The sequence below is a fragment of the Phaenicophaeus curvirostris genome, chromosome 24, assembly GCF_032191515.1.
Source record: "Phaenicophaeus curvirostris isolate KB17595 chromosome 24, BPBGC_Pcur_1.0, whole genome shotgun sequence".
Classification (NCBI taxonomy): Eukaryota; Metazoa; Chordata; class Aves; order Cuculiformes; family Cuculidae; genus Phaenicophaeus; species Phaenicophaeus curvirostris.
In genome coordinates, this window is record NC_091415.1 from 4,320,480 (window position 1) to 4,344,740 (window position 24,261).

Genomic DNA, 24,261 nt, shown 5'->3' on the forward strand with positions numbered 1-24,261 from the left:
AGAGGGCTTGGTGCAGGCAGCAGATTCCAGCTTGAGCAGCAAAGCAGCTGCCTGGGGGAGACAAATGGAAACAACAAGCCAAAGCAGGGGAACGGCTGCAGGCTTTGCCCTTTGCTTCCTCCCGTGGGGCTCTCCAACCACCTCTGGTGTGGACGTGACCCCCTCAGCACCATCACCCCAACCCCTCTGCCCTGGGCACGTCTGCCACCCTACAGTCATCTCCATCTTTTTTCATCTTAGCAGCATCGATGCCATCATTTTTCCTGCACGTTCCTCCCTCTCCTGCCCTCCTCTGTAGAATTTTTTTGGCCCCAGGGATCGAGCGTTCTCGGGGAGGCAGGAGATGCCCCACGGGCTGCGCACGGTGGGCAAGAACCACCCAGCCCTGCCTGGTCCACAAACAGAGAAAAAAAAAAACCCACAGAAAAAGTCAGAAAAAAACCCAACCAACCACCTGTCTCAGCAATGCACCCCGGTTTTTTGTACATTGATTGTGTAATTTAAGAAGTATATATATAATATATATATATATATCTTGTGATTGTATTACCGTGGATACAGCAACAAAAAAAAAAGCAGCAACCGAAAACAACTGAGCTCTGTAAGCGTCCTCCGGGTCTGGGTCCTCGTTCGCCTCCGTGCGCCGGTCTCATCCCCCCCGTGGAGGCAGAAGTTGGGGTTACAGCCCCCCTGGTTGGGGCAGGGGAGCCACTGTCACAGCCCTAGGTAGGGACACCCCCACCCTGAGGCTTTGGGGTGCAGTGGGTGCGTTGCTGGGGTCCCGGGGATGAGGGGAGCAGCCGCTGACTTTGGGGACACCCCCCCCCCCATGCCAACACGGCAGGCAAAACCAGGTAAAGCCCACAAGATAAATGAGTTTGGGGGCAATTCCCAGGGTCAGGAAAAGCAGCAGCTCCCAATCCAGAGCTCCCCAGTACCCTGGCAAGGGGAGTTGATGCTAAGAGAGTGGATGGAGCTTCCCTGGCTGCTCAAGAGCCTCGAAACCTTGGGGAAACCAATTTTCAGATTGTCCACCCCTCTCCCTTCCCTGGCAAGCAGGGGCAGCCCCAGGAGAAGGCAGAGGCTGAGGGGATGGGGTGGAGGGACTGGGACCTGCTGGGATGTGGGGGAGCACTCTGCTGGGCTCCTCCTGGAGAAGAGAGATTTATTTTCCCCTATTTAAGGGCTGAAGGTGCCAGGGGTTTAGGGAGAAACCTTGTGTGCGAGCCCTGCTGTTCTGGTTGCCCATCCCACCCCCACAGGCATGTGCTGGGTCAGGTCCTGGCATCCCTGGGGACACCATGACTTTGGGGACACCATGACTTTGGGGACACCATGACTTTGGGTGCACCCCCCAACCCAGCCGGTAGTATCTTTCCTCACCATTTAACCCCCTTCTGCCTCACTTCTCCTGCAGGGACGTGCAACCACCTACCTTCACCCACCCCACCAAGTGATGGACCTGCATGATGGACATGACATCTGGGGCACCAGCACCCCCAGCCCATCCTCCTGCTGCTCCCCGCATCCCTCACACACAGGAAATCACAAGACACATCTTTCTTCTTTCCCCTCCCCTCCTCATTTCTACTTTTTCCCCCCTTTTTCCAGAGGCCAAGGCACTTTTTCTCCTCCTGCTCCTCCCTCCAGCCAAGATGCATCCACACCTCTGCCATGTAAAAGGTGTGAAACAGGCAGAATGGAAAGAAAAAGGCAGGAGCCGTCCCAGGCAGCTGTTTTAAGTTAAAAAAAAAACAAAACAAAAGACAACCAGGTGGGTTTTTTTCCTCCCACAAAGCATCTCATGGGTACCCGGGCCACCCATCTGCCCTCATCATTTGAACCTAAACCACAACTTGCCACCAGCCAAAACCGTAAAGCAAATAAACAAATAAAAAAAAATTAATATATAAAAGATTGATGGCGCCAGGTAACTCAGACTTTGGTGAATTGTGCAGTTTAAGCAGTCCCTGGGTTTCTGTCCCCGTCTGGGTTCAGCAGGTTGCGTTTCAGATTTAGAGTCCGGAGGGAAATGGTGAAGCTGCCATCTCCCTTCTCCCAAACACAGTAATCCAGATAAAATCTAAATTAAGGGAAGAGCCTTGTGCCAGGGCCAAGGACCTGGGGGCTTTGGGAGCTCTGGGTGTCTCCGTGCCCAAGGATGGGGGACCTGGCTCAGGGTGCCCCTACACCTGCAGGGATGCCTGGGTACACGCAGTCCCACGTTTTACAGCTGCTTCCTTTCCAAAAGATCCCTCTCAGCCCCACATCCCAGCATAGGGGAGAAGCTGAGCCTGTCCCCAGGTGGCAGGCAAAGGGGGGGTGCAGGGTTACCCCACACCCAGCTCCCACCACAGGCAGCATCCCGGGTGCTGCTGGTGTCAGGCTGCTCCCGCAGCTGCCCTTGTCCCTGTGGGTGTCATTGTCCCCGGGCTTTGTCCTCCCTGAACAATGGCCTGGGCGAAGCCACCCACAGACAGCAGCCAGGAGGGATGGAGGAGGCAGGGACGAGCCCAGCCACCAAAATTCAGGCAGCCCCTTTCTCTGCAGCTGAGGGTTGGGGTGCTGCAAAAGGCAGAGCCCCTGCCACGCTGGCCCCTTCCTTGGACAGAGCTACTGGATGGGGTGAATCCAGAGCTGCTGCATGAGGTGAATGCAAAGTGGCTGGATGGGGCAAATCCAGGGCTGCTGCTGGAGTGGATCCAGAGCTGCTGGATGGGGTGAATCCGGAACTGCTGCTGAGGTGAATCCAGACCTGCTGCTGGAAGGGGTGAATCCAGAGCTGCTGCTGGATGGGGTGAATCCAGGGCTGCTGGATAGGGTGAATCCAGAGCTGCTGCTGAGGTGAATCCAGAGCTGCTGGATGGGGTGAATCCAGAGCGGCTGCAGCACCCAGGGTGACTCCTAACGGGCACCGCGGGCCATGGGTCCCACCGGCAGGCATGGGGACAGGGATCTGGCTGGAGGGGAACTGTCCCCCTGGCACAGCAACCCTGGGGAATGGTGACAGGGGGATATTGAGGTCTCCTGCTGCGATGTGCCCTTGGACTCTGTGTCCGGATGACGCCCTGGGTCTACACCGTGAGAGGAACGCATGCTGGGGGGCGAGAGACCTGAGGGCAGGGACTCCTCAATCCCCCAGTTCCTCCCTTCGGTTACCCCAGAGACCCTCCCACCTTCAATCCCTGCCAAAAGGCTCCAAGGTTGTGTCCTGTGCCAGCCACAGATTCATTTGCCTTGATCTCACCCTGACCAACCCCACATCTCCTCTGCCGGCACTGAAATCCATCCCCACCCTCCCCCGGGAGCGCTGCTGGGAGACGAGGGCTCTGCACGGTCCTTGCCCCACTCCTGGGCACACTGGTGGTGGTCCCTCAGCTGGGGGGCTCATCCCTCCCCTCCAAGGCTGGGAGAAAGCTGGGGGGTCCCACGGTCCGTCACCAGCAGGTCCTGAGGAGATTGAGCCTCTCGGCACCCCAGCCACGGTCCTTTGGCGTTGGAAGATGGTTTCTGTGGCTGGGAGGCAGAGGGAGGCAGTAAAGGTCCCCTGTCCCTCCTGGAGCCACCGCCACCACTCAGACCGGGTGGACAAACTGGTAGACGAGGCGCTGGGAGATGTCGGGTTTGCGGATGATGCCTTTCTTGTAATACTGGCGGATGGAGCGGCTCAGCTTGTCGTAGTTCATGGCCGGGCGGTTCTTGCGGATGCCCCACAGACGAGCCACCTGCGCCGAGTCCTCAATCTTGAAGATGCCTGGGAGGGGAGCAGGGAACGAAAGGGTTTAAAGCCTCACCAGCCACCCCCACCCCCGGCGCCCACCCCAGGGCTGCCAGAGCCCCCACCCACCTTTCTCCTTGTTGAGCCAGCGGATGAAGCGGCCGTAGTTGTGGGGTTTCAGCAGGAGCTCTTTGAGGAACTGCCAGAGGTGGATGGGTTGGCCGGCACAGGATGAGTCCACCTTGCTGTCTGCCCAGCTGGCATCACCTCCTGCCACGGGAAAGGGATGGGATGGGGGAGAGAGACCTCACTGCTTTGCACCACCTCAAGGAATCACTCGAGTCCTTGTCTGGGGAACCCCAGCTTGATGCCCAGACGCTGGGTCTGGAAGCATGACTTTCTCCTCTCTTTCTTGGAGCAGAGAGAACAACTCAGTTCTGCCTTTGTGCCGCCCTGCAGGGATGCGCAGGGTGCAGGAAAAGACTGGAGAGGGTCCCACAGCCTTTTCCCCTTGGCTGCACCTTGCAAACAGCCCGGGGGCTGCTCCAGGAATGAGGGAGTGCAACAACGCCGCAGCAGCCGCTCCAACACACCACGTAACTGCAGTTATGCAGGGAGACCCAGACCTGCCTGAGGCAGAAGCTGAGCCCCTACAGAACTCACCACAATATCTCACGTCTCCTGGGGCGATTTTTTCCTTCATCCACGTGGCTGGAAGGAAGGAGCAGGCGGTCAATGGGGCATCTCCCCCTGCACAGCGTCACCCACTCAACTCCCTCCCAGTCCCTGGCACCCACCAGACTTCCAGATGTCGAGGTGGGCGTGCAGGATGTCACCGCAGGCAGGCGAGCGCTGGCAGAACTGCTCCTCGGACATTGCACACAGGTCCTTTCCCGACAGCTCCTGGAAGGACTTCCCGATCTGCGGGAGCCGGTACTGGTGCTCCGTCCACAGGATCCACTTCTGCACGTTGCTGGGGCTCCAGTCTGCGGGGTCTGGAGGCAGCGGGAGAGCGAAGGACACTCAGATCACCCCATAGACCTCACTGAACTCTACAACTGCCTGAAAGGAGGTTGTGGAGAGGAGGGAGCTGGGCTCTTCTCCCAGGGGACAGGACGAGAGGGAATGGCCTCAAGCTCCACCAGGGGAGGTTCAGGCTGGACTTTAGGAAAAATTTTTCATGGGAAGGGTCATTGGGCACTGGCAGAGGCTGCCCAGGGAGGGGGTTGAGTCCCCTTCCCTGGAGGGGTTTAAGGGATGGGTGGACAAGGTGCTGAGGGACATGGTTTAGTGATTGATGGGATAGTTGGAATCAATGATCCAGTGGTTCTCTTCCAACCTAGTTATTCTATGATTCTATGATTCTGCTGGCATCCCTGGGTGTTAGCAATGCCCAGACCCCAGCTCCTGGTTGCACAACCCTGAGCTGCAGGAGAGCTTCAGTCCATGCACTGGTGCATCCCTCCCTCCCTCCCTCCCTCCCCAGATCCCATGGCAGCACCCAGGTCACCCGCTTTGCCCCAGGGAGAGCTGTGCAGGCACCCACCTGCGGCGATGTTGAGGAGCTTGCAAGCCGTCTCGATGTCCTTGAGCACTTCTCCCAGCACCATGCTCTGCACCTGCTCCAGCGAGTGCTCCTCCAGGTCCCCCTCGGCCCCCAGCCCAAAGCCCTGGCTGTCGATGATGGGACATTGCTCCGGCTCCTTCTGGGGCTCCCCTCGCCCTCCCTGGGTGCCGCTTTGGGACGGTTCCCCCGCGCCCTTGGTGGCCCAGGCGATGTCCTCGGAGTAGAGCATGTCGAAGTAGTGGAGGCAGAAGGCAGGCAGGGGCTGCTCGGGGGTGGCAGGGGGGCTGGGGCTCTCCGGACAGCCCCAGCTCCGCGGGTTGGGGTCCCTCAGGAGGGGCAGGAGAGCAGCGTCCGGCCGGGCGAGGCGGCTGTGGGGCAGAGCTGTCAGCCCAGGGCTGGCACTGCCCATCCCTCCGCTCGGCACCAGCTCCGAACCTGGAGAGGAGGAGAGAAGAGACTCGCTCAGGCACCGATCCCTGCCTTCCCACCCAGCAGGCAGGCACAAAAGGAGGAATTAAGCCTGTTAGAGGGGGAAAAAACCTCCAAAGAGACCCACGGTGCCCTGCGAGCCCTCGGATAAAGGCAGGCTGGGGATCAGCTGTGGGACTGGGGGGGCTGTCCTGTTTTTGGGGGGCTGCAGCAGCCAGCAGGGAGAAGGAGCCCCCAGGCATGGGGGTTCCTGAATATTGCAGGGGTTTAGGGTCTTCCCCTGAGCTGCACACTGGGTTGGCAGCTGTTTAGTCCCAGCTAGGGCTGAACGTCCTTGCGGGAGGCAGTGGAGCACGCGGGAGCGTATCCAAGGCATCTTTGCAGGGAGATCCATGGGTATCGAAGGCTCCAGGATGCCTGAACCACTCCAGTGTGTTTTTGTGCATGGAAACATCACCCACAGCTTTCACATGAGGATGCTCCAGCAGTGACAGCACCCAAACTCAACTGGGAACAAGCTCAGCTCTCGGCCGCTGCTACCAGCACCCAGAGAACTTTCCTTTTTTACTCTTTTGCAAGAAAAACTACCCAAAAATTAGCCCATCCCCATCTGTCTCTGGTACCCGGGGGTCCTAGAGGCCACCGAGAAGAGGATGAGCCTGCTGAATTGCCATGGCAACACTAGGAAACAGCTCCATCCGTGGAGAACCCCCCTCAAGAGCCATCCTCAGGCTTTGGGAAGAGAAAGCCCCTGCCAGGAGAGATGCTGGTGACCAGAGCACTGCTGAGCTCCTTGCCTGCCTCCGACATTGCTCTTTACAAGAAGTGAAAAAAAGCTTACCCCAAATTCAAAGCAGAAAACCTAGTGATTTTTGCAATGGAGCCTGCAATAAAAAAGGAGCGAGCAAAGCCTGAATGAACCCCAAATTCCTCTACGGAAGCCAGGCAGCTCCTAAAGGGACATGGAGGGCAGTGGCCAGGGAAAGGGGGTGCCCTGTTTGCTCTAAATCCCAACTTGGGGGGGAAAAAAGGGTTTTAAAAAGGGGAAAATACACCACGGGGTGGGTACCAGTGGGGATGAGCTTAGAGCACACGCTGAGGCTCTTAACACTCCCAGAAGTATGATTTTTTAGGCTTGGCATCACCTGCACCATGAGGAACCTCTGCCCAACTTTTCACTCTTGGAAAAATCCATAAAGCTTGGAAAAAATTCATGGAGAAACCATGGCCACCTAAGCAGGACCCGTGCCAGCCTGATCCCACAGGGACCCTGGGAGGGTCACAGGTTCAGAAGCTGGAGCCCAAGGGGTTTTGGTGGCACCACAGTGAAGAGAAGGAGGAAGAGATGCCTGCATCTCCAAGCTAACCTCGTTGCCCAAACAGTCTCCCCGAGAGATGGCATCGGCTTCCAAAGCTCTCCTTGATTTACTCTAGATTAAAAGAAGAGCTTTAGGAGATCAGCCCTAAATCCAGCCTCACGCTGCTCCCAGCACAAAAGGAAAGAGGTAACAGCTTGCCCAGCTCCAGCCCCACTGCACAGCGCTGGCCGCGGGGGCTTTTTAGGCTGGGGATGAGGAGTCTCATCTCCAGCGCCTCCAGGATGCTCTGGGGTTTGTGGTGCAGCCTCTGTCGGGCTCCTCTCCTGCAGCCGTGAACCAGATAGATGGAGGAGAAGAGCTGCGGAGCTGTTCCTAGCACTGGGCAGGGTGGATGGATGGCCCCACTGCCATCTTCATCCCACCCCATCTTCACCTCAGTCCTATCCCCCATCCTCACCTCAATCCTATCCCCATCCAAATCCCGTCCCATCCTCATCCAAATCCCATCCCATCCTCATCCCACCCCATCGTCATCCTCATCCCAATCCCATCCCCATTCTCATCTCAATCCCATCCTCATCTTCATTCAAATCCAATCCCCATCCTCATCCAAATCCTATCCCCATCCCCATCCTCATCGCAATCCCATCCCCATCCTCATCCGAATCCCATCCTCATCCTCATCCCAATCCCATCCCCATCCTCATCCCAATCCCATCCCCATCCTCATCCTCATCTCAATCCCATTCCCATTCCCATCCCCATCCCCATCCTCATCTCAATCTTGTCCCCATCCTCATCTCAATTCCATCCCCATCCTCATCCCAATCCCATCCCCATCCCCATCCTCATCTCAATCTCGTCCCCATCCTCATCCTCATCCCACGCCATCCCCATCCTCATCTCAATTCCTTCCCCTATCCTCATCCCAATCCCATCCCCATCCTCATTCAAATCCCACCCCCATCCCCATCCTCATCCCAATCCCATCCTCGTCCTCATCCAAATCCCATCCCATCCTCATCCCATCCCCATCCTCATCCCACTCCTCCCAGTCAGGACCAGGAGGACCCAATCCCTTGGGCAAGCGGCCCCAGAAGCCCAAGCAATCACCTGCCAAGCGGTGCTGTAGTCTCAGGGCGGGGGCCTTTGTTTGACTTTCTCCCTCGCTGGCACGCAGGCGGCCAGGCTGGGTGGGGACCTGTTTGCTCTAAGAAACCGCTTTGGGTGGCTGTTTCCCTCTCCTTCTTCTTTTTTTTTTTTTTTTTGGCTTTTTCCTGGAAAAGGAGAGCTGGGAGGGCAACCTCGAGCCCATTGAGATGCTCATGGGGAGCACTGACGCACACGACAACCTAAAAACCTTCACGTTCCTCACTCGAGCCAAATAGGTTTGTGCTTGCGGTTGCATCAGCCCTGGGAAATGCTCTCCTCAATGCCAGGAGCTCAGCAGCCCGTGGGGATGGGTGGATGAGGTGCTGAGGGACATGGTTTAGTGATTGATGGGAGTGGTTGGACTCGATGATCCAGTGGGTCCTTTCCAACCTAGCAATTCTATGATTCTATGGGGAGGCTCCGAGCGAGAGTGGTGCCATCCCTGGGGTGCTGGGTGGAGCTGGGACACCCTCAGGACATCCACCCCAGCCCCCCCAACACGCCTGCAGAGCAGCGGAGGAGCAGACCCCAAACTCCCATGGAGCCATCAAGCCCCCAGAGGTGTTTTTCCACATCCTACAACAAAGCTCAATCACCACAAGGCACAGCCAGGAGGTACCTGCTGTCCTCAACTTCATAGACCCTGCATCACTCCCTAGTGCTCCATGAGCACGGAGCAGACACCCCAGCCAGCTGGGATGGGCACGAGGTGCCCCTGCTCTCAGGATGCTGCAGCAAAGTGCTGAGCTGCTGGCACGAGGGCTTACGGAGCAGAGCAAAGGAGGAAAAGGTAGAAGCCACCACCAAAGGGCACCAGGATATCTCAGCCCCAAGCAACTCCAACAAAAGCTGAGAGAATGAACCCAGACGTTGCCTTTAAGCAGGGCTGGGACGGGGAACCCAAGCTGTAGGACCAGCAGCAAGCCCAGGGGTTTGGGTGGTGCTGGGTCACGGCTCAGCTCCACAGGGTTGCAAGGACTCAGCCCCATCCAGAGCCTGGGGAAGCAGCAGATGCCGTGATCCAGGGAGATGAGGATGGGGACAAGGACCTCCTGTATCGCCCTGAGCTTTCCTGGCAAACCCAACCCACCATCAACTCAGGGAAGCAACGTGGGTGCCAGCACTGGGTAGAGCTGAGATCAGCCCTTGGGGAGCAAGAAAATCAAAATAAATAAGAAATCTACCCAACCACCACCCTCAAACAATGGGCCCGTTAATTCAAATTAAATCTGCGGTTAAACAGGTTGTGCCGGAGCACGGCTTGGGAAGCCCGTGGGACTGGTGGCTGTTGGCTCGCTGCGGGAGGAGGCTCCAGGGTGGCTCCCAAATCCCTGGGTGCTTCTGGAAGCCCTTCGCAGGCAGCCAGGGCAGGAGGCCAGGCTCCGGGGTCATCTCCAACCCCCAGGCTGGGGATGCGAACAGAGACAGGGATGGAGATGTGCTGTGCCATCCAGGGACTCAACGATCCAGTGGGTCTTTTCCAACCTGGTGATTCTATGATTCTATGATCTGGAGAGGTGTGGGATCCAAAGTTGTCCCAGATTTCCCGGAGCAGAGCCGTAGGCAGTGGGATTTATCTTGGACCTGGGGTCCCTGCATGAGCTGGGGCTGTTGAGGGCAGCCAGGTGCTCAGAGGTTGCTGAGATCTTAGGGTTCTGCCAACACGTCCCATCCACCCTGAGAGCCTCACCGTGCCACGTCCCTCCCAGCTACAAACCCTGCCCCTGTCTGTGCCACGCGCCCCTTTTATCTCTGGGTGGAGGACAGAAGGATACCACCCCACAGCCAGGGCAGGAGCTTGGGATGGGACAGCCCGGGGGTCTCGCTCCGATACGCTGCTTGGTGATGGAGTTGGGACCAGGGTGAGTCCAGGGACATCCAGGAGGAACACAGATCATCTCAGGGGTCCTGCACCCCTGCTCCCCCCCAGCTTCCTCCGACACCCTCGAGGCTCCCCCAGCTCCTCCTGCCGTTACCTGCATGGATGCTGGTGCGGGGACTGAGCGTCCCCGCGGGTCCCCACGCCCGGGGTCAGGCTGCCCTCTCCATCGGCGCGGGGAGGCAAACAGCAGCAGGGAGGGGTGTGGGCACGAGACGCCAGTGGCCTGAGCGAAGCCCCAGTGCTCGGTGTCCCCCAGGTGAGCAGCGGAGCTTGGTGTTCCCCATGCAGGGCCAGGGAGCCCCTATTTATAACAGCACCTTCCTCCCCCACGAGCTCCCTGCCCATGAGAAAGCCCCTATTGTGGGGGATTTGGCAGCCGGGCAGCGTTTGTATTTCACTAACCAAGCAGAACCATAAAAATCAAACCTAGAGCCAACGTGCCTGTCACAGTGACAAAAAAATCACCCAGCAGAAAAGCAGAGACGCGCTCAGACGGCACTAAAGGGGTTCAAAGTGTTTTATCAGAGAAACGTAGAATGGTTCGGGTTGGAAGGGACCTCAAAGCCCAGCCAGTTCCACACCTCCCACTGGATCAGGGGCTCCAAGCCCCATCCAACCTGGGCTTGAACCCCTCCAGGGATGGGGCAGCCACCACTGCTCTGGGCAACCTGGGCTGGTGTCTTAATAGAGACATCCCTGAGCTGGCAGGTCCTGGATGGCCACCCGGGACCTAGAATGCTCTGTAAAGAACCCCAGCTCCTCACTGGCCACACCATGCCCCAAAACACCTCATCCCACCAGCCACCGGACATCATGGGACCCTCCCCAGAGTCTCAGCTGGTACTGGGTGTGCTGGGAGAAGCCAGCCCCAGGAGCCCCGATTCCCACCCCACCCTCTTCTCCTGAGCCAGAGGGGGTTGCAAAGCCACAAAATCTGCAAATCTTATTTTATTTCAGGTGGCAACGTGCCAGGAGAGCCAGGAGCCTCACAGCGGGGGACAACCTATGCCTATTTTACCCAATGACACTTAGAGGTGTGAGGAGCCCTGGGATGTGATGCTCCCAGGGGTTGGCACCATGTCTGCCCCAAATCGGAGCCGAAAAGGCTGTAGAAGCCCCAGGAGGTAGAGAAGGTGATGCTGGAGCATCCAGAAGGTCATGGCAGCAGCATGGGGCTTACCTCGAGGGCGTGCAGGCGGCTCAGAAACCGCATGGGTCCCGGTGTAGGGTGGGAAGAGCCATCCCCGCGGCGCTCGGCACGACGGCCGGGGTGGGCATGGACCGAAGAAGGGTGTCCCGGCACTGATGGGGAGGGTGGCTCAACGCCAGCACCGCGGCAGCAGAGCCACCAGGCTGAGCCGCATGGGCTCTCGATGGGCACCAGCGGGATGGGGACGAGGACAGGGATGAGGACAGGGCACCCCGAGATGCTCCCAGGGCAGTGAAGGGGTGAAGCCAGGCAGCGGGAGGCTGTTTGGAGGAATGCGAGGGGGAAGCCGGCAGCCCAGAGGTGTGCAAGGTGCTCAGCAAGTGCCTGCTTTGCCCATTATATCGAATTCCTTCCTTATTTACCTGAACAAACAAGCTGGGTGCTTACCTCAGCTGGAGGTGTTTGAACAGCCCAAGCTGGGCTTAACCCTTGAAGGGTGCGTGGAGACATCAGGCTCAAACACAAACGTGCCCTGGGAGCCCAGTGGGACAAATCCAGGCACCGTTAACCCCTTCCCAGCCTCATCTGGGATGCCCATCCAAGAGATGGCGATGCCACGGGGGCCAAGACCAAAGCTCCTCCTGGTCTCTGCACCACAGAGACCTGTTGGATACATGAGAGACCCTGCAGCACAACATCGCTTCCCAGCACAGGCTGGGCTGCTGTGGGGCCAGGATCATCCCCGACTGATACCCCTGGAGCATCCCTGACTGATACCCTAGGAGAACCCCCAACCAATACCCCTGGAGCATCCCTGACCGATACCCCTGGATCATTCCCAACTGATACCCCAGGAGAACCTCCAACTGATAACCTAGGAGCACCCCGGACCAATATCCCAGGAGCATCCCCGACTGTTACCCTACGAGAACCCCCAATCAATACCCCTGGAGCACCCCTGATTGATACCCTAGGAGCATCCTCGACTGATACCCCTGGATCATTCCCAACTGATACCCTAGGAGCACCCCGGACCAATATCCCAGGAGCATCCCCGACTGATACCCTAGGAGAACCCCCAACCGATACCCCTGGAGCATCCCTGACCAATACCCTAGGAGCATCCTCGACTGATACCCCTGGATCATTCCCAACTGATACCCCAGGAGAACCTCCAACTGATACCCTAGGAGCACCCCGGACCAATATCCCCGGAGCATCCCCAACCGATACCCCTCGAGCATCACCTACACCAGCACTGTGACTACACGGGGCTTGCAGCAGAGACTGAAAGCGAAGATGCTCACAGCCTGTTGGGCACAGAAGGAGCCCTTCTCACCAACCAAACCATCCCACACACGAGGGATACGGCTCCATCTCCTCGAGGAGGGGGCAGGATGAGGTGCTGGGGACACGGCCGGAACGTGCAGGCCTGGGTTGTCTTCACCGGCATAAGCAGGAAAAAGCTGTTTTGACCGAGACAGACACCGAGTTGGTATTTATTGTCTCTTTTTTAACACGTGAAGAACGCAGGAGAGTTCAAGCAGTTCTCCCGTGCACGTAGCACTGCTGAAACCGAACTCCCCCGTGCCTTAAAAACCCACATCAGGCACCACCCCAGCCACAAACCGCTGTGATGCAACCCAGCTCAGACCCACATCGCTGCATCCTGGTGGCCACATGGTCACCACGTCTGGGCTTGGCATCCGCAGCCGTGGCAGAGCCGGCATCCCGCAGGTGTCCTGACCCCAGGGCTGGTGCACGGCGGCTGCACGGCACAGCCGATAAGCCATCGCATCAGAATTGTTTGCCTGGAGGACAATAAAACCCCATAGGATGGTGACCCCTGTGTTACGGCTTCCTTGGCGTGCCCGGCGCCTTGGCAAAGCGCTTCAGCCACACTATCGCCAGCACCAGGAGTTTCTGCCTCCCTTTTGAAATGGTTCAATGTTATCTTATCGGTGAGGAAAAAGTTCCCCCTGGATCGGGGTTCCTGCAGTGTGAGGGGAGGTTTTCTTCCCTGTTTTGGTAAACACAGCCAGGCCCATTGGACGTGGTGGCAGGTGGGGGAAGATGTGGGCTGGGGAGGACACATAGAATCATAGAATCATAGAATCACTAGGTTGGAAAAGACCCATCGGATCATCGAGTCCAACCATTCCCATCAAGCACTAAACCATGTCCCTCAGCACCTCGTCCACCCGTCCCTTAAACCCCTCCAGGGAAGGTGACTCAACCCCCTCCCTGGGCAGCCTCTGCCAGTGCCTGATGACCCTTCCTAAAATCTCATCTCAATCTCCCCTCTTGCAGCTGAAAACCATTTCCCTTCATCCTCCCCCTGCCCTCCCTGATCCAGAGCCCCTCCCCAGCTTTCCTGGAGCCCCTTTCAGCACTGGAAGCTGCTCTAAGGTCTCCCTGGAGCCTTCTCTTCTCCAGGCTGAACAACCCCAACAAGAACATCCCCTGCTCCAGAGCATCCCAGACCCAGGTCAGCCCCACCTGTTTTTGAACCAGTTGTCCAACTCACATCAGGGTCTGAAAAAGCTTTCCTGGCTCCTCTTCCATGTAGCACTGGGGATTTCAATAAACAAGAGGGATTAAAGGGAAAATCATTTGCTTTCTGAGCTGGGCACATGATATGGAGCTGGAAAACCAGGCAAAAGGCCCTAAAGTGAGATCTCTACTTCCCTCCCAGAGCAGGTTTGGTGGCTGCAGCCTCTCGGTGTCACCATCCTGGCTCTGCTCTTGCTGCCTTTCGCAATCCTGGGTCGGCACAGCTCTGCTTGCATATGCAAACCAGGAAAAGATGAGGTTGCAACACTGGAGAAACAACAAAAGAGGGGAAATAAAGTCTGGGTTTTCTTTCCTATGTGCGCAGTTCGTGATGATTTTTTCCTTGTCCTCCCTGTCAACCCACCAGCTCCGATTCCAGTGCCTTTTGCTACGGCTGAAACTTCAACGCTTGGGAACGCAGCCGGAGGGGATGGATGGAGAAAGGACTCATGAATCAGCCTGGAAGAATCTCTCTGCCCACCTGCCTGCAGCTAATCTCTGGCTCCATCACAAGAATAATAGATAAGCAGCTTGTAATATATAATAAAACTATTGAAGGCACTTGATGTCACTGCAGAAACCACAGAGGCCATGGAGCCTGATTTGTCCTCAAGCTGAGTGGTGCTTCCTTATCTCCTGCAGCAGCAGAATTTTCTCTGCGTCAGCTCCTGCGCAGCCTTTGGGGACAGCTGGGGTCCCCAAGCAAAGAAAAACCATGAGCTCAGGTCCCTCATCCTGTCTCCCGCGTCCATGCCTCCGAGCGATGCTCAGAGAAGAGATGGATCCCTGCTCCCAGGCTGCAGGACAGGCTCCCTCAGGCTTTTCTCCAGCCTGAAGAGACTGGAAATGGTTGGAATTCTTTTAACACAGCGCTCAACTCAGTCCTGCTCTGCAGGAGCCACATCAGCACCTCAGTCCATGCCAGCCCCAGATCTCATGGATAGTTTTATCCCGAGACACACACAGCACAGCTCCAGGCTGGAGCGTGAGGAGGACAGGGAGAGAGAACCTTGGGTTCCATCGTCCCTCGCACACGCAGCAGCTCTGGGCGCAGAGGGGTGCTCCCAGTGCTGGGCTGAGCCAAGGCAGCATCCAACCTCCAAATCAACCAGAAAGCAGTGGGAAAGCACCAGGACACAGGGAATCTGTGCAGAGGGAAAAGGCACAGCCCAGGGATCCTGGGGCTGAAGCCATCAGGGCAGAAGGAAGGTCCCAGCGGGAAGTGGCGGCTGCTCACTCCCCTCCTGCTGCCCGTAATCTTAATTACCCTTCACTGGCTGTTTGCTAACAGCAACTCGTTTCCTCCAGGCCCACACCGAGAGGGTTTATCGCCCTGGCTCGTGTGTATTTCCAGCTAACACATGCATGGAAGGTCAGAGCCTGGAGTGCTCCCTGCGATCCTAGAAAGAGTCTCGATGGTAGGAGCAAAGTGAGGAGGAGTGAGCAGAGGATCTGGGAGCCACTGGGACTCAGACACATCTTGCTCGCTGCTCCTCTTTCCCTGAAAAGGGCAGTGGGCTTGGCAGAAGGTGGGAATACCAGTTATATTTTCCATCCCAGCTCCCACCTGCTTTACAGTCACACCTTAGTGCCACCCTTGGAGAGGTCCCTTTGCTTCTGCACAGCTCACCAGTCAAACTGGGTGTCCTGCTCTCCAGGAAGATGTGATGGGCAGGCTGACTCTGCAGAGAAGCTTTAAAAGCGCTCCGGTGCCTTCCCGTGCCACCAAACCAGAGCAAAGAGCAGACAGCACTGTGGGGGCATCCAGATGAGCTGCTGCCCACGGGATCTCCCCCTAGAATCCCTGCGGAACGGCACAAACAGCCACCTCCGCAGGGAAAGGGAGCCGAGCGCTGGCTCAGATGCTCAGACCAGGTGCTCCTGTTGCAAAGCAGGGCTGAGCACACCCTCACGAGTTGGGGATGAGCCAATGTTTCCACCTCCCTTGGAGGGGAGAAGGGCTTTCCAAGCAGAGCTGCAGCCCCAGAGTTAACCACAGGGCCAGAGACTGCAAAAGAAATAGCTCAGGGGTGGGCATGGAGAAGCTTGCAGGCTTTTTGTTTGTGCAGCAACCCTGCACACATCTTGGGGAGCATCCTCGGAGCTCTCAACCCACTAAGGTTGCTCCAGAACAGGGACCAACCAAATCCCCTTAAATTCCTCCTCCTCCCAGCCAAGGCACGATGAGGTTGGACTGGATGAGCTTAGAGATCTTCTACCAACCGTAACGATTCCATGATTTCCTGAGCAGCCCGTGCTGCAGGGCCGTTCCTCTTTATTGCCTGGCGCGAGCTGCCTTTGCCAGGCTTCCCCATCTCCCAGATGCTGCTATAAATCCTGTTTACAGGGGATACGTGCGTGCTCCAAGCAAACAGCCACGGTTATTGCTGCTGGCACCCGCCTGCGGGGCCCACCCTGATAAAAGAGCTGGAGCTCCAAGCCGTGGCCACTGTTCCCACGCTCGGTCCCTTCTGCACGAGGTGGCTTTGGGCATCCTCATGCTGTGGTGCGGAGGCCTGAATGAAAGAGAAAAGCAGCAGCAGGAGAGATAATGGCACCGTGACTCAGAGTCAGCCCTTGATGGTGCAAATGGAGGGTGTTGGAGAGCCCAGCTCCACCAGGGGTGCAGGGATAGTATCATAGAATGGTTTGGGTTGGAAGGGACCTTAAAGACCATCCAGTTCCACCCCTGCCATGGGCACGGACACCTCCCACTGGATCAGGGGCTCCAAGCCCCATCCAACCTGCCCTTGAACACCTCCAAGGATGGAGCAGCCACAACCCCGCCGGGAAACCTGTTCCAGGGCCTCCCCACTTTCAGAGCAAAGAAATTCCTCCTTATGACTAGTCTAAATCTGCCCCTCTCCAGTTTATCCCCATTGCCCCTCATCCTATCACTCCAAGCCTTTGTGACCAGCCCCACCCCAGCTTTCCTGGAGCCCCTTTCAGCACTGGAAGCTGCTCTAAGGTCTCCCCACAGCCTTCTCTTCTCCAGGCTGAACAACCCCAACTCTCTCAGCCTGTCCTCATACGGGAGGTGCTCCAGCCCTCTGACCTTTGTAGCCCGCAAACCCCAGGTGACGTTGGCAGGGAGGTCGCAGGGTGCCCAGCTGGGCTGGGAGCAGCGAGTTCCACCAGCATGTTTGCTGTTCCCTGCTCAAAGCCCTGCTCTTTTCTTCCTCCAGTCGCCTTAAGTTCCTGCTTTTGTCTCTCGGGATTAAAAGCCTGGAAATATCCGTGCATCGCCCAGTGGTGCCAGGAAGAGAGGGCTCAGCATAGCGTGGGTGCGCCCAGCTCCGTGGCAGGGAGGAGAGGAGGGTCATAGTCCCCCTGCAAGGGTGATTTGGGGTGCAGAGGGGGGAACCCCACCTGCTGGGGGCTTCCATACACCAGCCCTGTGGCTGCCACATCACCACAGAATTGGTTTAGTATTTGATAGGAATGGTTGGACTTGATGATCCGGTGGGTCTTTTCCAACCTGGTGATTCTACAATTCTATGATTCACCAAATCCCATAAAACCTTGACCCTCTGCTTCAGTCTTGCAAGACCTCACCTGGAGTCCTGTGTCCAGTTCTGGAATCCACACCATAAGGAGATGGAGCTGTTGGAGCAAGTCCAGAGGAGGCTGCAAAGATCATCCAAGGGCTGGAGCACCTCCTGCACGAGGACAGGCTGGGAGAGTTGGGGTTGTTCAGCCTGGAGAAGAGAAGGCTGTGGGGAGACCTTAGAGCAGCTTCTAGTGCTGAAAGGGGCTCCAGGAAAGCTGGGGAGGGGCTCTGGATTGGGGAGGGCAGGGATAGAATGAGGGAGAATGGTTTGAAGATGAAAGAGGGGAGATTGAGATGAGATCTTGGGAAGAAAAGTTTTGCTGTGAGGGTGGGAGGCCCTGGCCCAGGTTGCCCAGAGCAGTGGTGGCTGCCCCATCCCTGGAGGGGTTCAAGGCCAGGTTGGATGGGGCTTGGAGCAACTGGATCCCATGGGATGTGTCCCTGCCATGGCAGGGGTGGAACTGGCTGGGCTTTGAGGTCCCTTCCAACCCAACCCACTCCACGATTCAACCCCCACAAGCACTGTACCCCTTTTTCCTCACCACCACTCTCCTGCCCCACCAGCACGGGTTGCGTGACGGAGCCAGCATCCCCTCCTCGTGCCCCGAGCCCTTTGGTGGCCGCGGTTCCCAGGCACACACAGGCAGCCAGGTGAGACGGGGAGGGCTCGGTGCCAGCAGACGGGATGTTGTCTTTTCACACAGCTCCAGCGCGGGGCCGAGCGGCAGCAAAACCCTTGGTGGCTTTGTTTCCCACACGGGTTGACATTAAGAAATGCAAATTCATTTTTCTTCTGCTCCTGCTGCTTTTTCCCCCCCCTGCATGCAAAGTGATCCTTGGGCATAACGGCCCCACGGAGCGGCGGCCCCGGAGAGCGTGGGAGCTGCTGGGGCAGAGAAACCCATCCTGGGTGGGAGCAAGAGGCACGAGCAGCTCAAATGATCTCAAAGCCAAGGAGGGACAGGGCAGCACGCGATGCCCCAGAGAGCAGGAGAGGCTCTTGGCTGTGCTTTCCCCTTCAGTCCTGCCCTTCCCATCCCAGGAGATTTTGCTCCAGGGGGAAAATCCCTAAAAATAACCCTAAATCCCATAACTCATCCCCATCTCGGCTCAAAGCACGAGCTGGCTGCAGGGAGAAGGGAAGGCTCAGCAGGGACCAAAGCCACCCTGCTCCCATCACCCTTGGGATCAGAAAGCCCCAGCCCTGCTGAGCCAGGTTTGCAGCTCCTGGGGGAGCAGAGGGCAGGGACCCCATGAGAGATGAGGCTGCTCCATCCCCAGCAGCATCCCACAGCTCTGGAATGAAGGTACCAGCACCTCGCACGCTGTGGTGGGGCCAGAGAAAACCCCGCAGGGCTGGAAGAAAGCTGGGGATGGAAACTGTGTCGAGCTGTGCAGAGCGAGCTGTGACTCAGCCGTGAGTCACCCAGCTCCGAAGGAGACGTGGCCTTAGCGGGGAGCATCACCTGGGTCAGGCAACCCCATCCTGGGGGCCAGCAGGGAGCTCGCTTACGTAAAAAAGGGGCGCAGGAGGGGGACAGGACCCCAAACAAGATCCTGTGCGCCTGGGGTAGCCTTGAAGCTTGGGGAAATTTGCTTTTCCAGGCAAACACAAGCTGCTGGGAACAATCCATGGGCATCCACAGCCTGATCAGCCTCCCAGCATCACGAGGAGCCCCAGTTCTTCGAGTGCGGCTTGGGGAGAACAAAGCTCTCAGCAGACCTGGGCCACCAGCACACACCAAACCCTGGAGCCACGCAGCATTCCTCGGTCGCATCCCTGGTTTCGCAGGACAGGTTATTAAAGCAGAAAGCGATTAACGCTCTGCAAGAGAGCAGGAGCCAGGCTCCAGCCCCGGTGCGGGACGTGACCCGAAATGGCTCCAGCTCCAAGCACGGTTCTCCCCGTCCCAGCGCTGGCTCGGGGCACTGGTAGAGCGAGGACGTCGCTTCTCTCCTCGGTGGTGGATTTTGAGGGCAGCAAAATGTTTGTTCTGTCAACACGTGCCTAATCCCCAACCAAAACCCGATGAAAAAAGCCATAGAGGGGGAAGGATGGGAATGAGCTGCCCTTTGAAACAAAGCCCTGATGGTGACAGCCACAGCCCTGAAGCAGGGGACGGCATCTCCGGGGCGTTGGGCAGCTGGGGGGACAAGGAGAATGGGTTGTCCCCACCAGCACCCCGCTCCGTGCACACGCTTTGCAGCCCCAGCACCAAAGAATGGGGGTGGGAAGAGGGGATGGCTCTCCAGCTCTAGCTTGCCACCAATCCATGCGTCTTCTTAAACACGAGCAGGACTCCGAGAACCACGTGGAATCGTAGAACAGTTTGGGTTGGAAGGGACCTTAAGGATCATCCTTGCTCCAGAGCCGTTGCCTGGTGCCAGCAGCAAATCCAGACTTCACATTCTCTTCTTCTCATGAAGGTGGGGAGGTCCTGGAACAGGTTGCCCAGAGAATTGGTGGCTGCCCCATCCCTGGAGGGGTTCAAGGCCAGGTTGGATGGGGCTTGGAGCCCCTGATCCAGTGGGAGGTGTCCCTGCCCATGGCAGGGGTGGAACTGAGTGGGCTTTGAGGTCCCTTCCAACCCAAACCATTCCATGATTCTGCGATTCTTTTAAGCAAACCAAAGCCAACAGGGTTCCCTGCACAGCATGGTCCATCGTCCTGTCCCACGTCCCCACTCTCGGCTGCAACACTGGGAGCCCACCAGGAACGAGCTCACCTGAGGCATTTTCAGAGCCATAAGACCTTGTTCCTGGTGGGATGAAATAAAAATTGATCCTGATGAGGCTCGTACCCAGCTTGGCTGGGGCTGAAGGCTGAGCACTTCTCCTTGCTCCCCACCCCAGGGTGGCCAAGCCCCTGGCCACCACTAGCCCCACGGCCCAGCCCCTGCAGGGACCTGCTCCAGGCACTTGACGGCATCAGCCTTGCACCCTTCACCCGCAAGAAAAAAAAAAAAAAAAATAGAGAGTACATTTAGCAGTTTCCATTTGTTTGCTCTTTAAATAATTGTATCCTTATCGCTATTTATTTAGATCCCTTTAAAATTCTGACAAACCTGCTTCTCAGGCACCGTCACCCGCTTCCTCCCACCCTGCTCCCTGCGGGCAAGGCAGAGCACGGCCGGTCCCAGGAGGGGACACCCCTGCTCCAGGAGGTCCATGAGGAGCATTGAGCCTCCGCTTCCCCCCTCCTTTCCGAGATAGATGCTCCAAAGCCATGGTTTGAGGTGCTCATTCTCCTCTCCCCACCAGAGCAGCAAAGAGAGACGCCTTGGAGCTGCTCTGAGCCCTGCTGAGCTCTGGGGGGACCCCAGGAAGGGGGTGAGGAAGGGAGATGACATTACACACCCACTGCCCATCAGGGAGAGGTTTCAGAGTCACCGCTCAAGGCCTTTACCTGGTACTGGAGAGAGCAAGGATGAGCCCAGGGCTGCCCAAGCCTCCTTTCCCCCCACTGCCGCTCGGTGCCCAGGGGCTACAGGAGCGGTGGGTGCTCATCCAGGTAGCTGGAAACGATCTGGCCACGATTACCCAACACTCGGTGCAAAGTCCAGCCAAGCACGGCTCTCTGCTATTAGCAGCATCAACCCGAGCAGCACCCAGTGCTGCTGGAGGCGAAGGTGGGACGGGCTCAAGAGTCCCATGGCCATGGGGCATCCCTGCAGCCTTTCTGGGGACAAGAGCGTCTCTGCTGCTGAGTTTGGGAGCGTCGGTCCACGTGCGGCTCTCGCCATCCCCAACAAGAGGGGCTCGATGCTGGGGGCGAGGGGCTCGTCCCCGAGGTCCAACACCACCCAGGGCTTTGGGCTTTGCTGCCGCAGGTTGACGTCACAGCCCAGCCTGCAGCTGTCAGAATTAATTGAGGAAACCCAGCCACGGTAAACACCGAGGAGGGAAAACGGGCCAGATTAGATAACAAGGAATGCGAAGTTCTCGCTGCGTTTTCCCCCTGGATTACAAGCCTTGCCCACTTGGCCGCAGACGCTGCCGAGCCTGGACTGCTCCTTGCCAGCAGCGCAGGGAGCTCAGCCCCAGGAGAGGCTGAAATCCCTCTTCTGTGGGGCAGCTTTGCTCAAAAAGGGTCTGCGTACCCCAGCCTTTCAGTTTGGGTCTCTCCTCCGTCCTGCAGAGCCTTGCCCTGGGGTAGGCAGTGAGAGCAGAGCTCCTTTCCCCACTGCCCATCACTGCTGGAAGAGACACGAGGTACGAGGGGACAAAACCTGCTGCTTCAACCTGGGGAAGGTGGTCTTGGCCAGCAGGATCACCATCCACACTGCACTGTAACAGGCACAGGGTCCCAACGAAGGGAAAACTCTCACTGCACCCCAACTGGCTGCATCCGAGCCCCCTCACGAGAGCAACAGGTTGTGCTACCCAGACCCCTTGGCTCCTCAGCAGGACACCACTCTCCAAACGTAGAATCATAGAATCACCAGGTTGGAAAAGACCCATCAGATCATCGAGTCCAACCATTCCCATCAATCACTAAACCACGTCCCTCAGCACCTCGTCCACCCGTCCCTGAAACCCCTCCAGGGAAGGGGACTCAACCCCCTCCCTGGGCAGCCTCTGCCAGTGCACAATGAACCTTTCCACGAAAAATTTTTTCCTAATGTCCAGCCTGAACCTCCCCTGGCAGAGCTTGAGGCCATTCCCTCTCGTGCTGTCCCCTGTCACTAGGGAGAAGAGCCCAGCTCCCTCCTCTCCACAACCTCCTTTCAGGGAGTTGCAGAGAGCAATGAGGTCTCCCCTCAGCCTCCTCTTCTCCAGGCTAAACACCCCCAGGTCCCTCAGCCGTTCCTCATCAGGCCTGTTCTCCAGCCCCTCCCCAGCTTCGTTGCTCTTCTCTGGACTCGCTCCAGAGCCTCAACATCCTTCTTGTGGTGAGGGGCCCAGAACTGAACACAGGATTCGAGGTTTGGTCTCCCCAGTGCCAAGTCCAGAGGGAGAAGAACCTCCCTGGCCCTGCTGGCCACGCCGTTTCTGATCCAAGCCAAGATGCCATTGGCCTTCTTGGCCACCTGGGCCACTGCTGGCTCATGGTCAGTCGCTGTCAACCAACACCCCCAGGTCCCTCTCCTCCAGGCAGTTTCCAGCCAGACTTCTCCTAGTCTGGAGCTGCTCAGGGTTGTTGTGCCCCAAGTGCAGGACCCGGCATTTGGCCTTGTTAAACCTCATCCCATTGGCCTCAGCCCATGGATCTAGCCTGTTCAGATCCCTTGGACACAGCACAGACACATCAGCATCTAGACACCTTCCTCACACCCACCCATGGGACATCTCTGCTTTCAGGGCATCTCAGCCCTCTGGAGATCCTGCCTGTGCTCTGCTCGCCCAGCACACGCTCCTGCACGGCTCAGCAGCATCACTCCAGGTGGAGGACAAGCCAGATGACACCAGGCCACCCCACTGCCTAGAGAAACCAGTGTGGAACACAACCCAGAAACTGCGAACCCCTCCAAAGCCGAGCACCAAGCTTAGCAGCCCGATGGGGACATGGCTATATCTCACTGGCTGCCACGACCTGCAGGTCCCAAAGCCTGGAAAAGCCACATCCAGCAGCTCTGGAGGGTTTTGCAGATGAGGAACAACCTCAGCTCCCTCTGCTGGCACCTGCTCCAGGCCAGGCCCTTCCCCAGCAAACCCTGGTTGTAACTAAGATGACCGAGTACCTTCCAGCAGGACACGGTGCCACCCGGCCAGCCCAAAGCCAGGGAGATGCTCCCCAGCTCCTGCCACACGCTGTGACCGAGCACGAGCAGCCTGTTAAGCAGAAGGGCACACAACTTGCCCATCTAACTCACTTATGCTTGTCTTAGAGGTGAAGAAACTGCTTGCTAAAGGTCAGCTGGGGCAGAGCAGAGCTGGGGACAGCAGGGATGAGGTTGCACTGGATGCCTGCACAGACCTGAGGAGAATCACAGAGTAGTTTGGATTGGAAGGGACCTCAAAGCCCATCCAGTTCCTCCCCCTGCCATGGGAAGGGACACCTCGCACTGGATCAGGGGCTCCAAGCCCCATCCAACCTGGCCTTGAACCCCTCCAGGGATGGGGCAGCCACCGCTGCTCTGGGCAATCTGTTCCAGGGCCTCACCAGCCTCATAATGAAGAGATTTCTCCTTATGTCTAGTCTAAATCCGCCCCTCTCCAGTTTATACCCAATGCCCCTCATCCTATCCCCACAAGCCTTTATGAACAGCCCCTCCCCAGCTTTCTTGTAGCCCCTTCAGGTACTGGAAGGTCTCTATAAGGTCTCCTCGGAGTCTTCTCTTCTCCAGGCTGAACAATCCCAGCTCTCTCAGCCTGTCCTCACATGGGAGGTGCTCCAACCCTCCGACCTCTGTAGCCCACAAACTCTTTTCTTGGTATTACACGAGCCCTGTGGGACAGGGGATGGTTGCACAGCTGGAGACCTGGATGGGGACTCAGGACCTCCTGCCTCAGCCTCTCTCACCTATAAAACAATGAGTGCTGACCTCGCCGGGACCGAAGCAGCCTAGGCTGGGGTAAAGCATCCTCAGCCACCAGCAATGCACGTCACGCTTTAGCAGGGCAGAGGGGAAAGCACGCGAGGACAACGCTCAGATCCAACCCACCCTGCTCAACCCACGGCGGCCACAGTCCAGAGCAGCAGCTGGGAAGCAGGAGTCTTGGCTTTAAGTCAATAAATAGCGATTGCTATGGAGACAAGGCAGCCTCCAGCACGAGTGGCTCTGCGAGGCATCCCATGCTGCCTCCTCCACCCACGCACCTGCACTCTCAGCCATCCAAATTCAGGGTTTACTTGGAGTTTATGGACACTTCAACGGTGTTTTCAACAGCTGCCTGCAAAAGATGAGTGGCTCTTTAGGGTTTTACTGCAATTTAGGGGGTGCATCAGCAGCACTGGGATCATTCCTGGGACAGGATGGACACCTTAACCAGCATTTGGA

General features: G+C 57.6%; 2 protein-coding genes and 1 long non-coding RNA gene across 3 annotated transcripts in view; 1 reads left to right on the plus strand and 2 right to left on the minus strand.

Annotated features, from left to right (window-relative positions):
• Positions 1-20,959, plus strand: part of LOC138730648 (uncharacterized) — a 256,765-nt gene extending 235,806 nt beyond the window's left edge. Inside the window, exon 3 of the long non-coding RNA XR_011339058.1 lies at positions 20,950-20,959. This is a non-coding gene — a long non-coding RNA (uncharacterized lncRNA). The remainder of the gene's footprint in view (positions 1-20,949) is intronic.
• Positions 1-24,261, minus strand: part of ILRUN (inflammation and lipid regulator with UBA-like and NBR1-like domains) — an 81,665-nt gene that overhangs the window by 18,239 nt on the left and 39,165 nt on the right. The gene's annotated exons all lie outside the window — the stretch shown is intronic.
• On the minus strand, positions 2,967-11,355 carry SPDEF (SAM pointed domain containing ETS transcription factor). The gene is made up of 6 exons (XM_069875879.1): positions 11,248-11,355; positions 5,265-5,720; positions 4,516-4,713; positions 4,382-4,429; positions 3,848-3,988; positions 2,967-3,754 (listed from the first exon to the last, which is right to left on the minus strand). The coding sequence occupies exons 2-6, from the start codon at positions 5,692-5,694 to the stop codon at positions 3,576-3,578; spliced, it is 996 nt and encodes a 331-aa protein (XP_069731980.1). The 5' UTR covers positions 5,695-5,720; positions 11,248-11,355; the 3' UTR covers positions 2,967-3,575.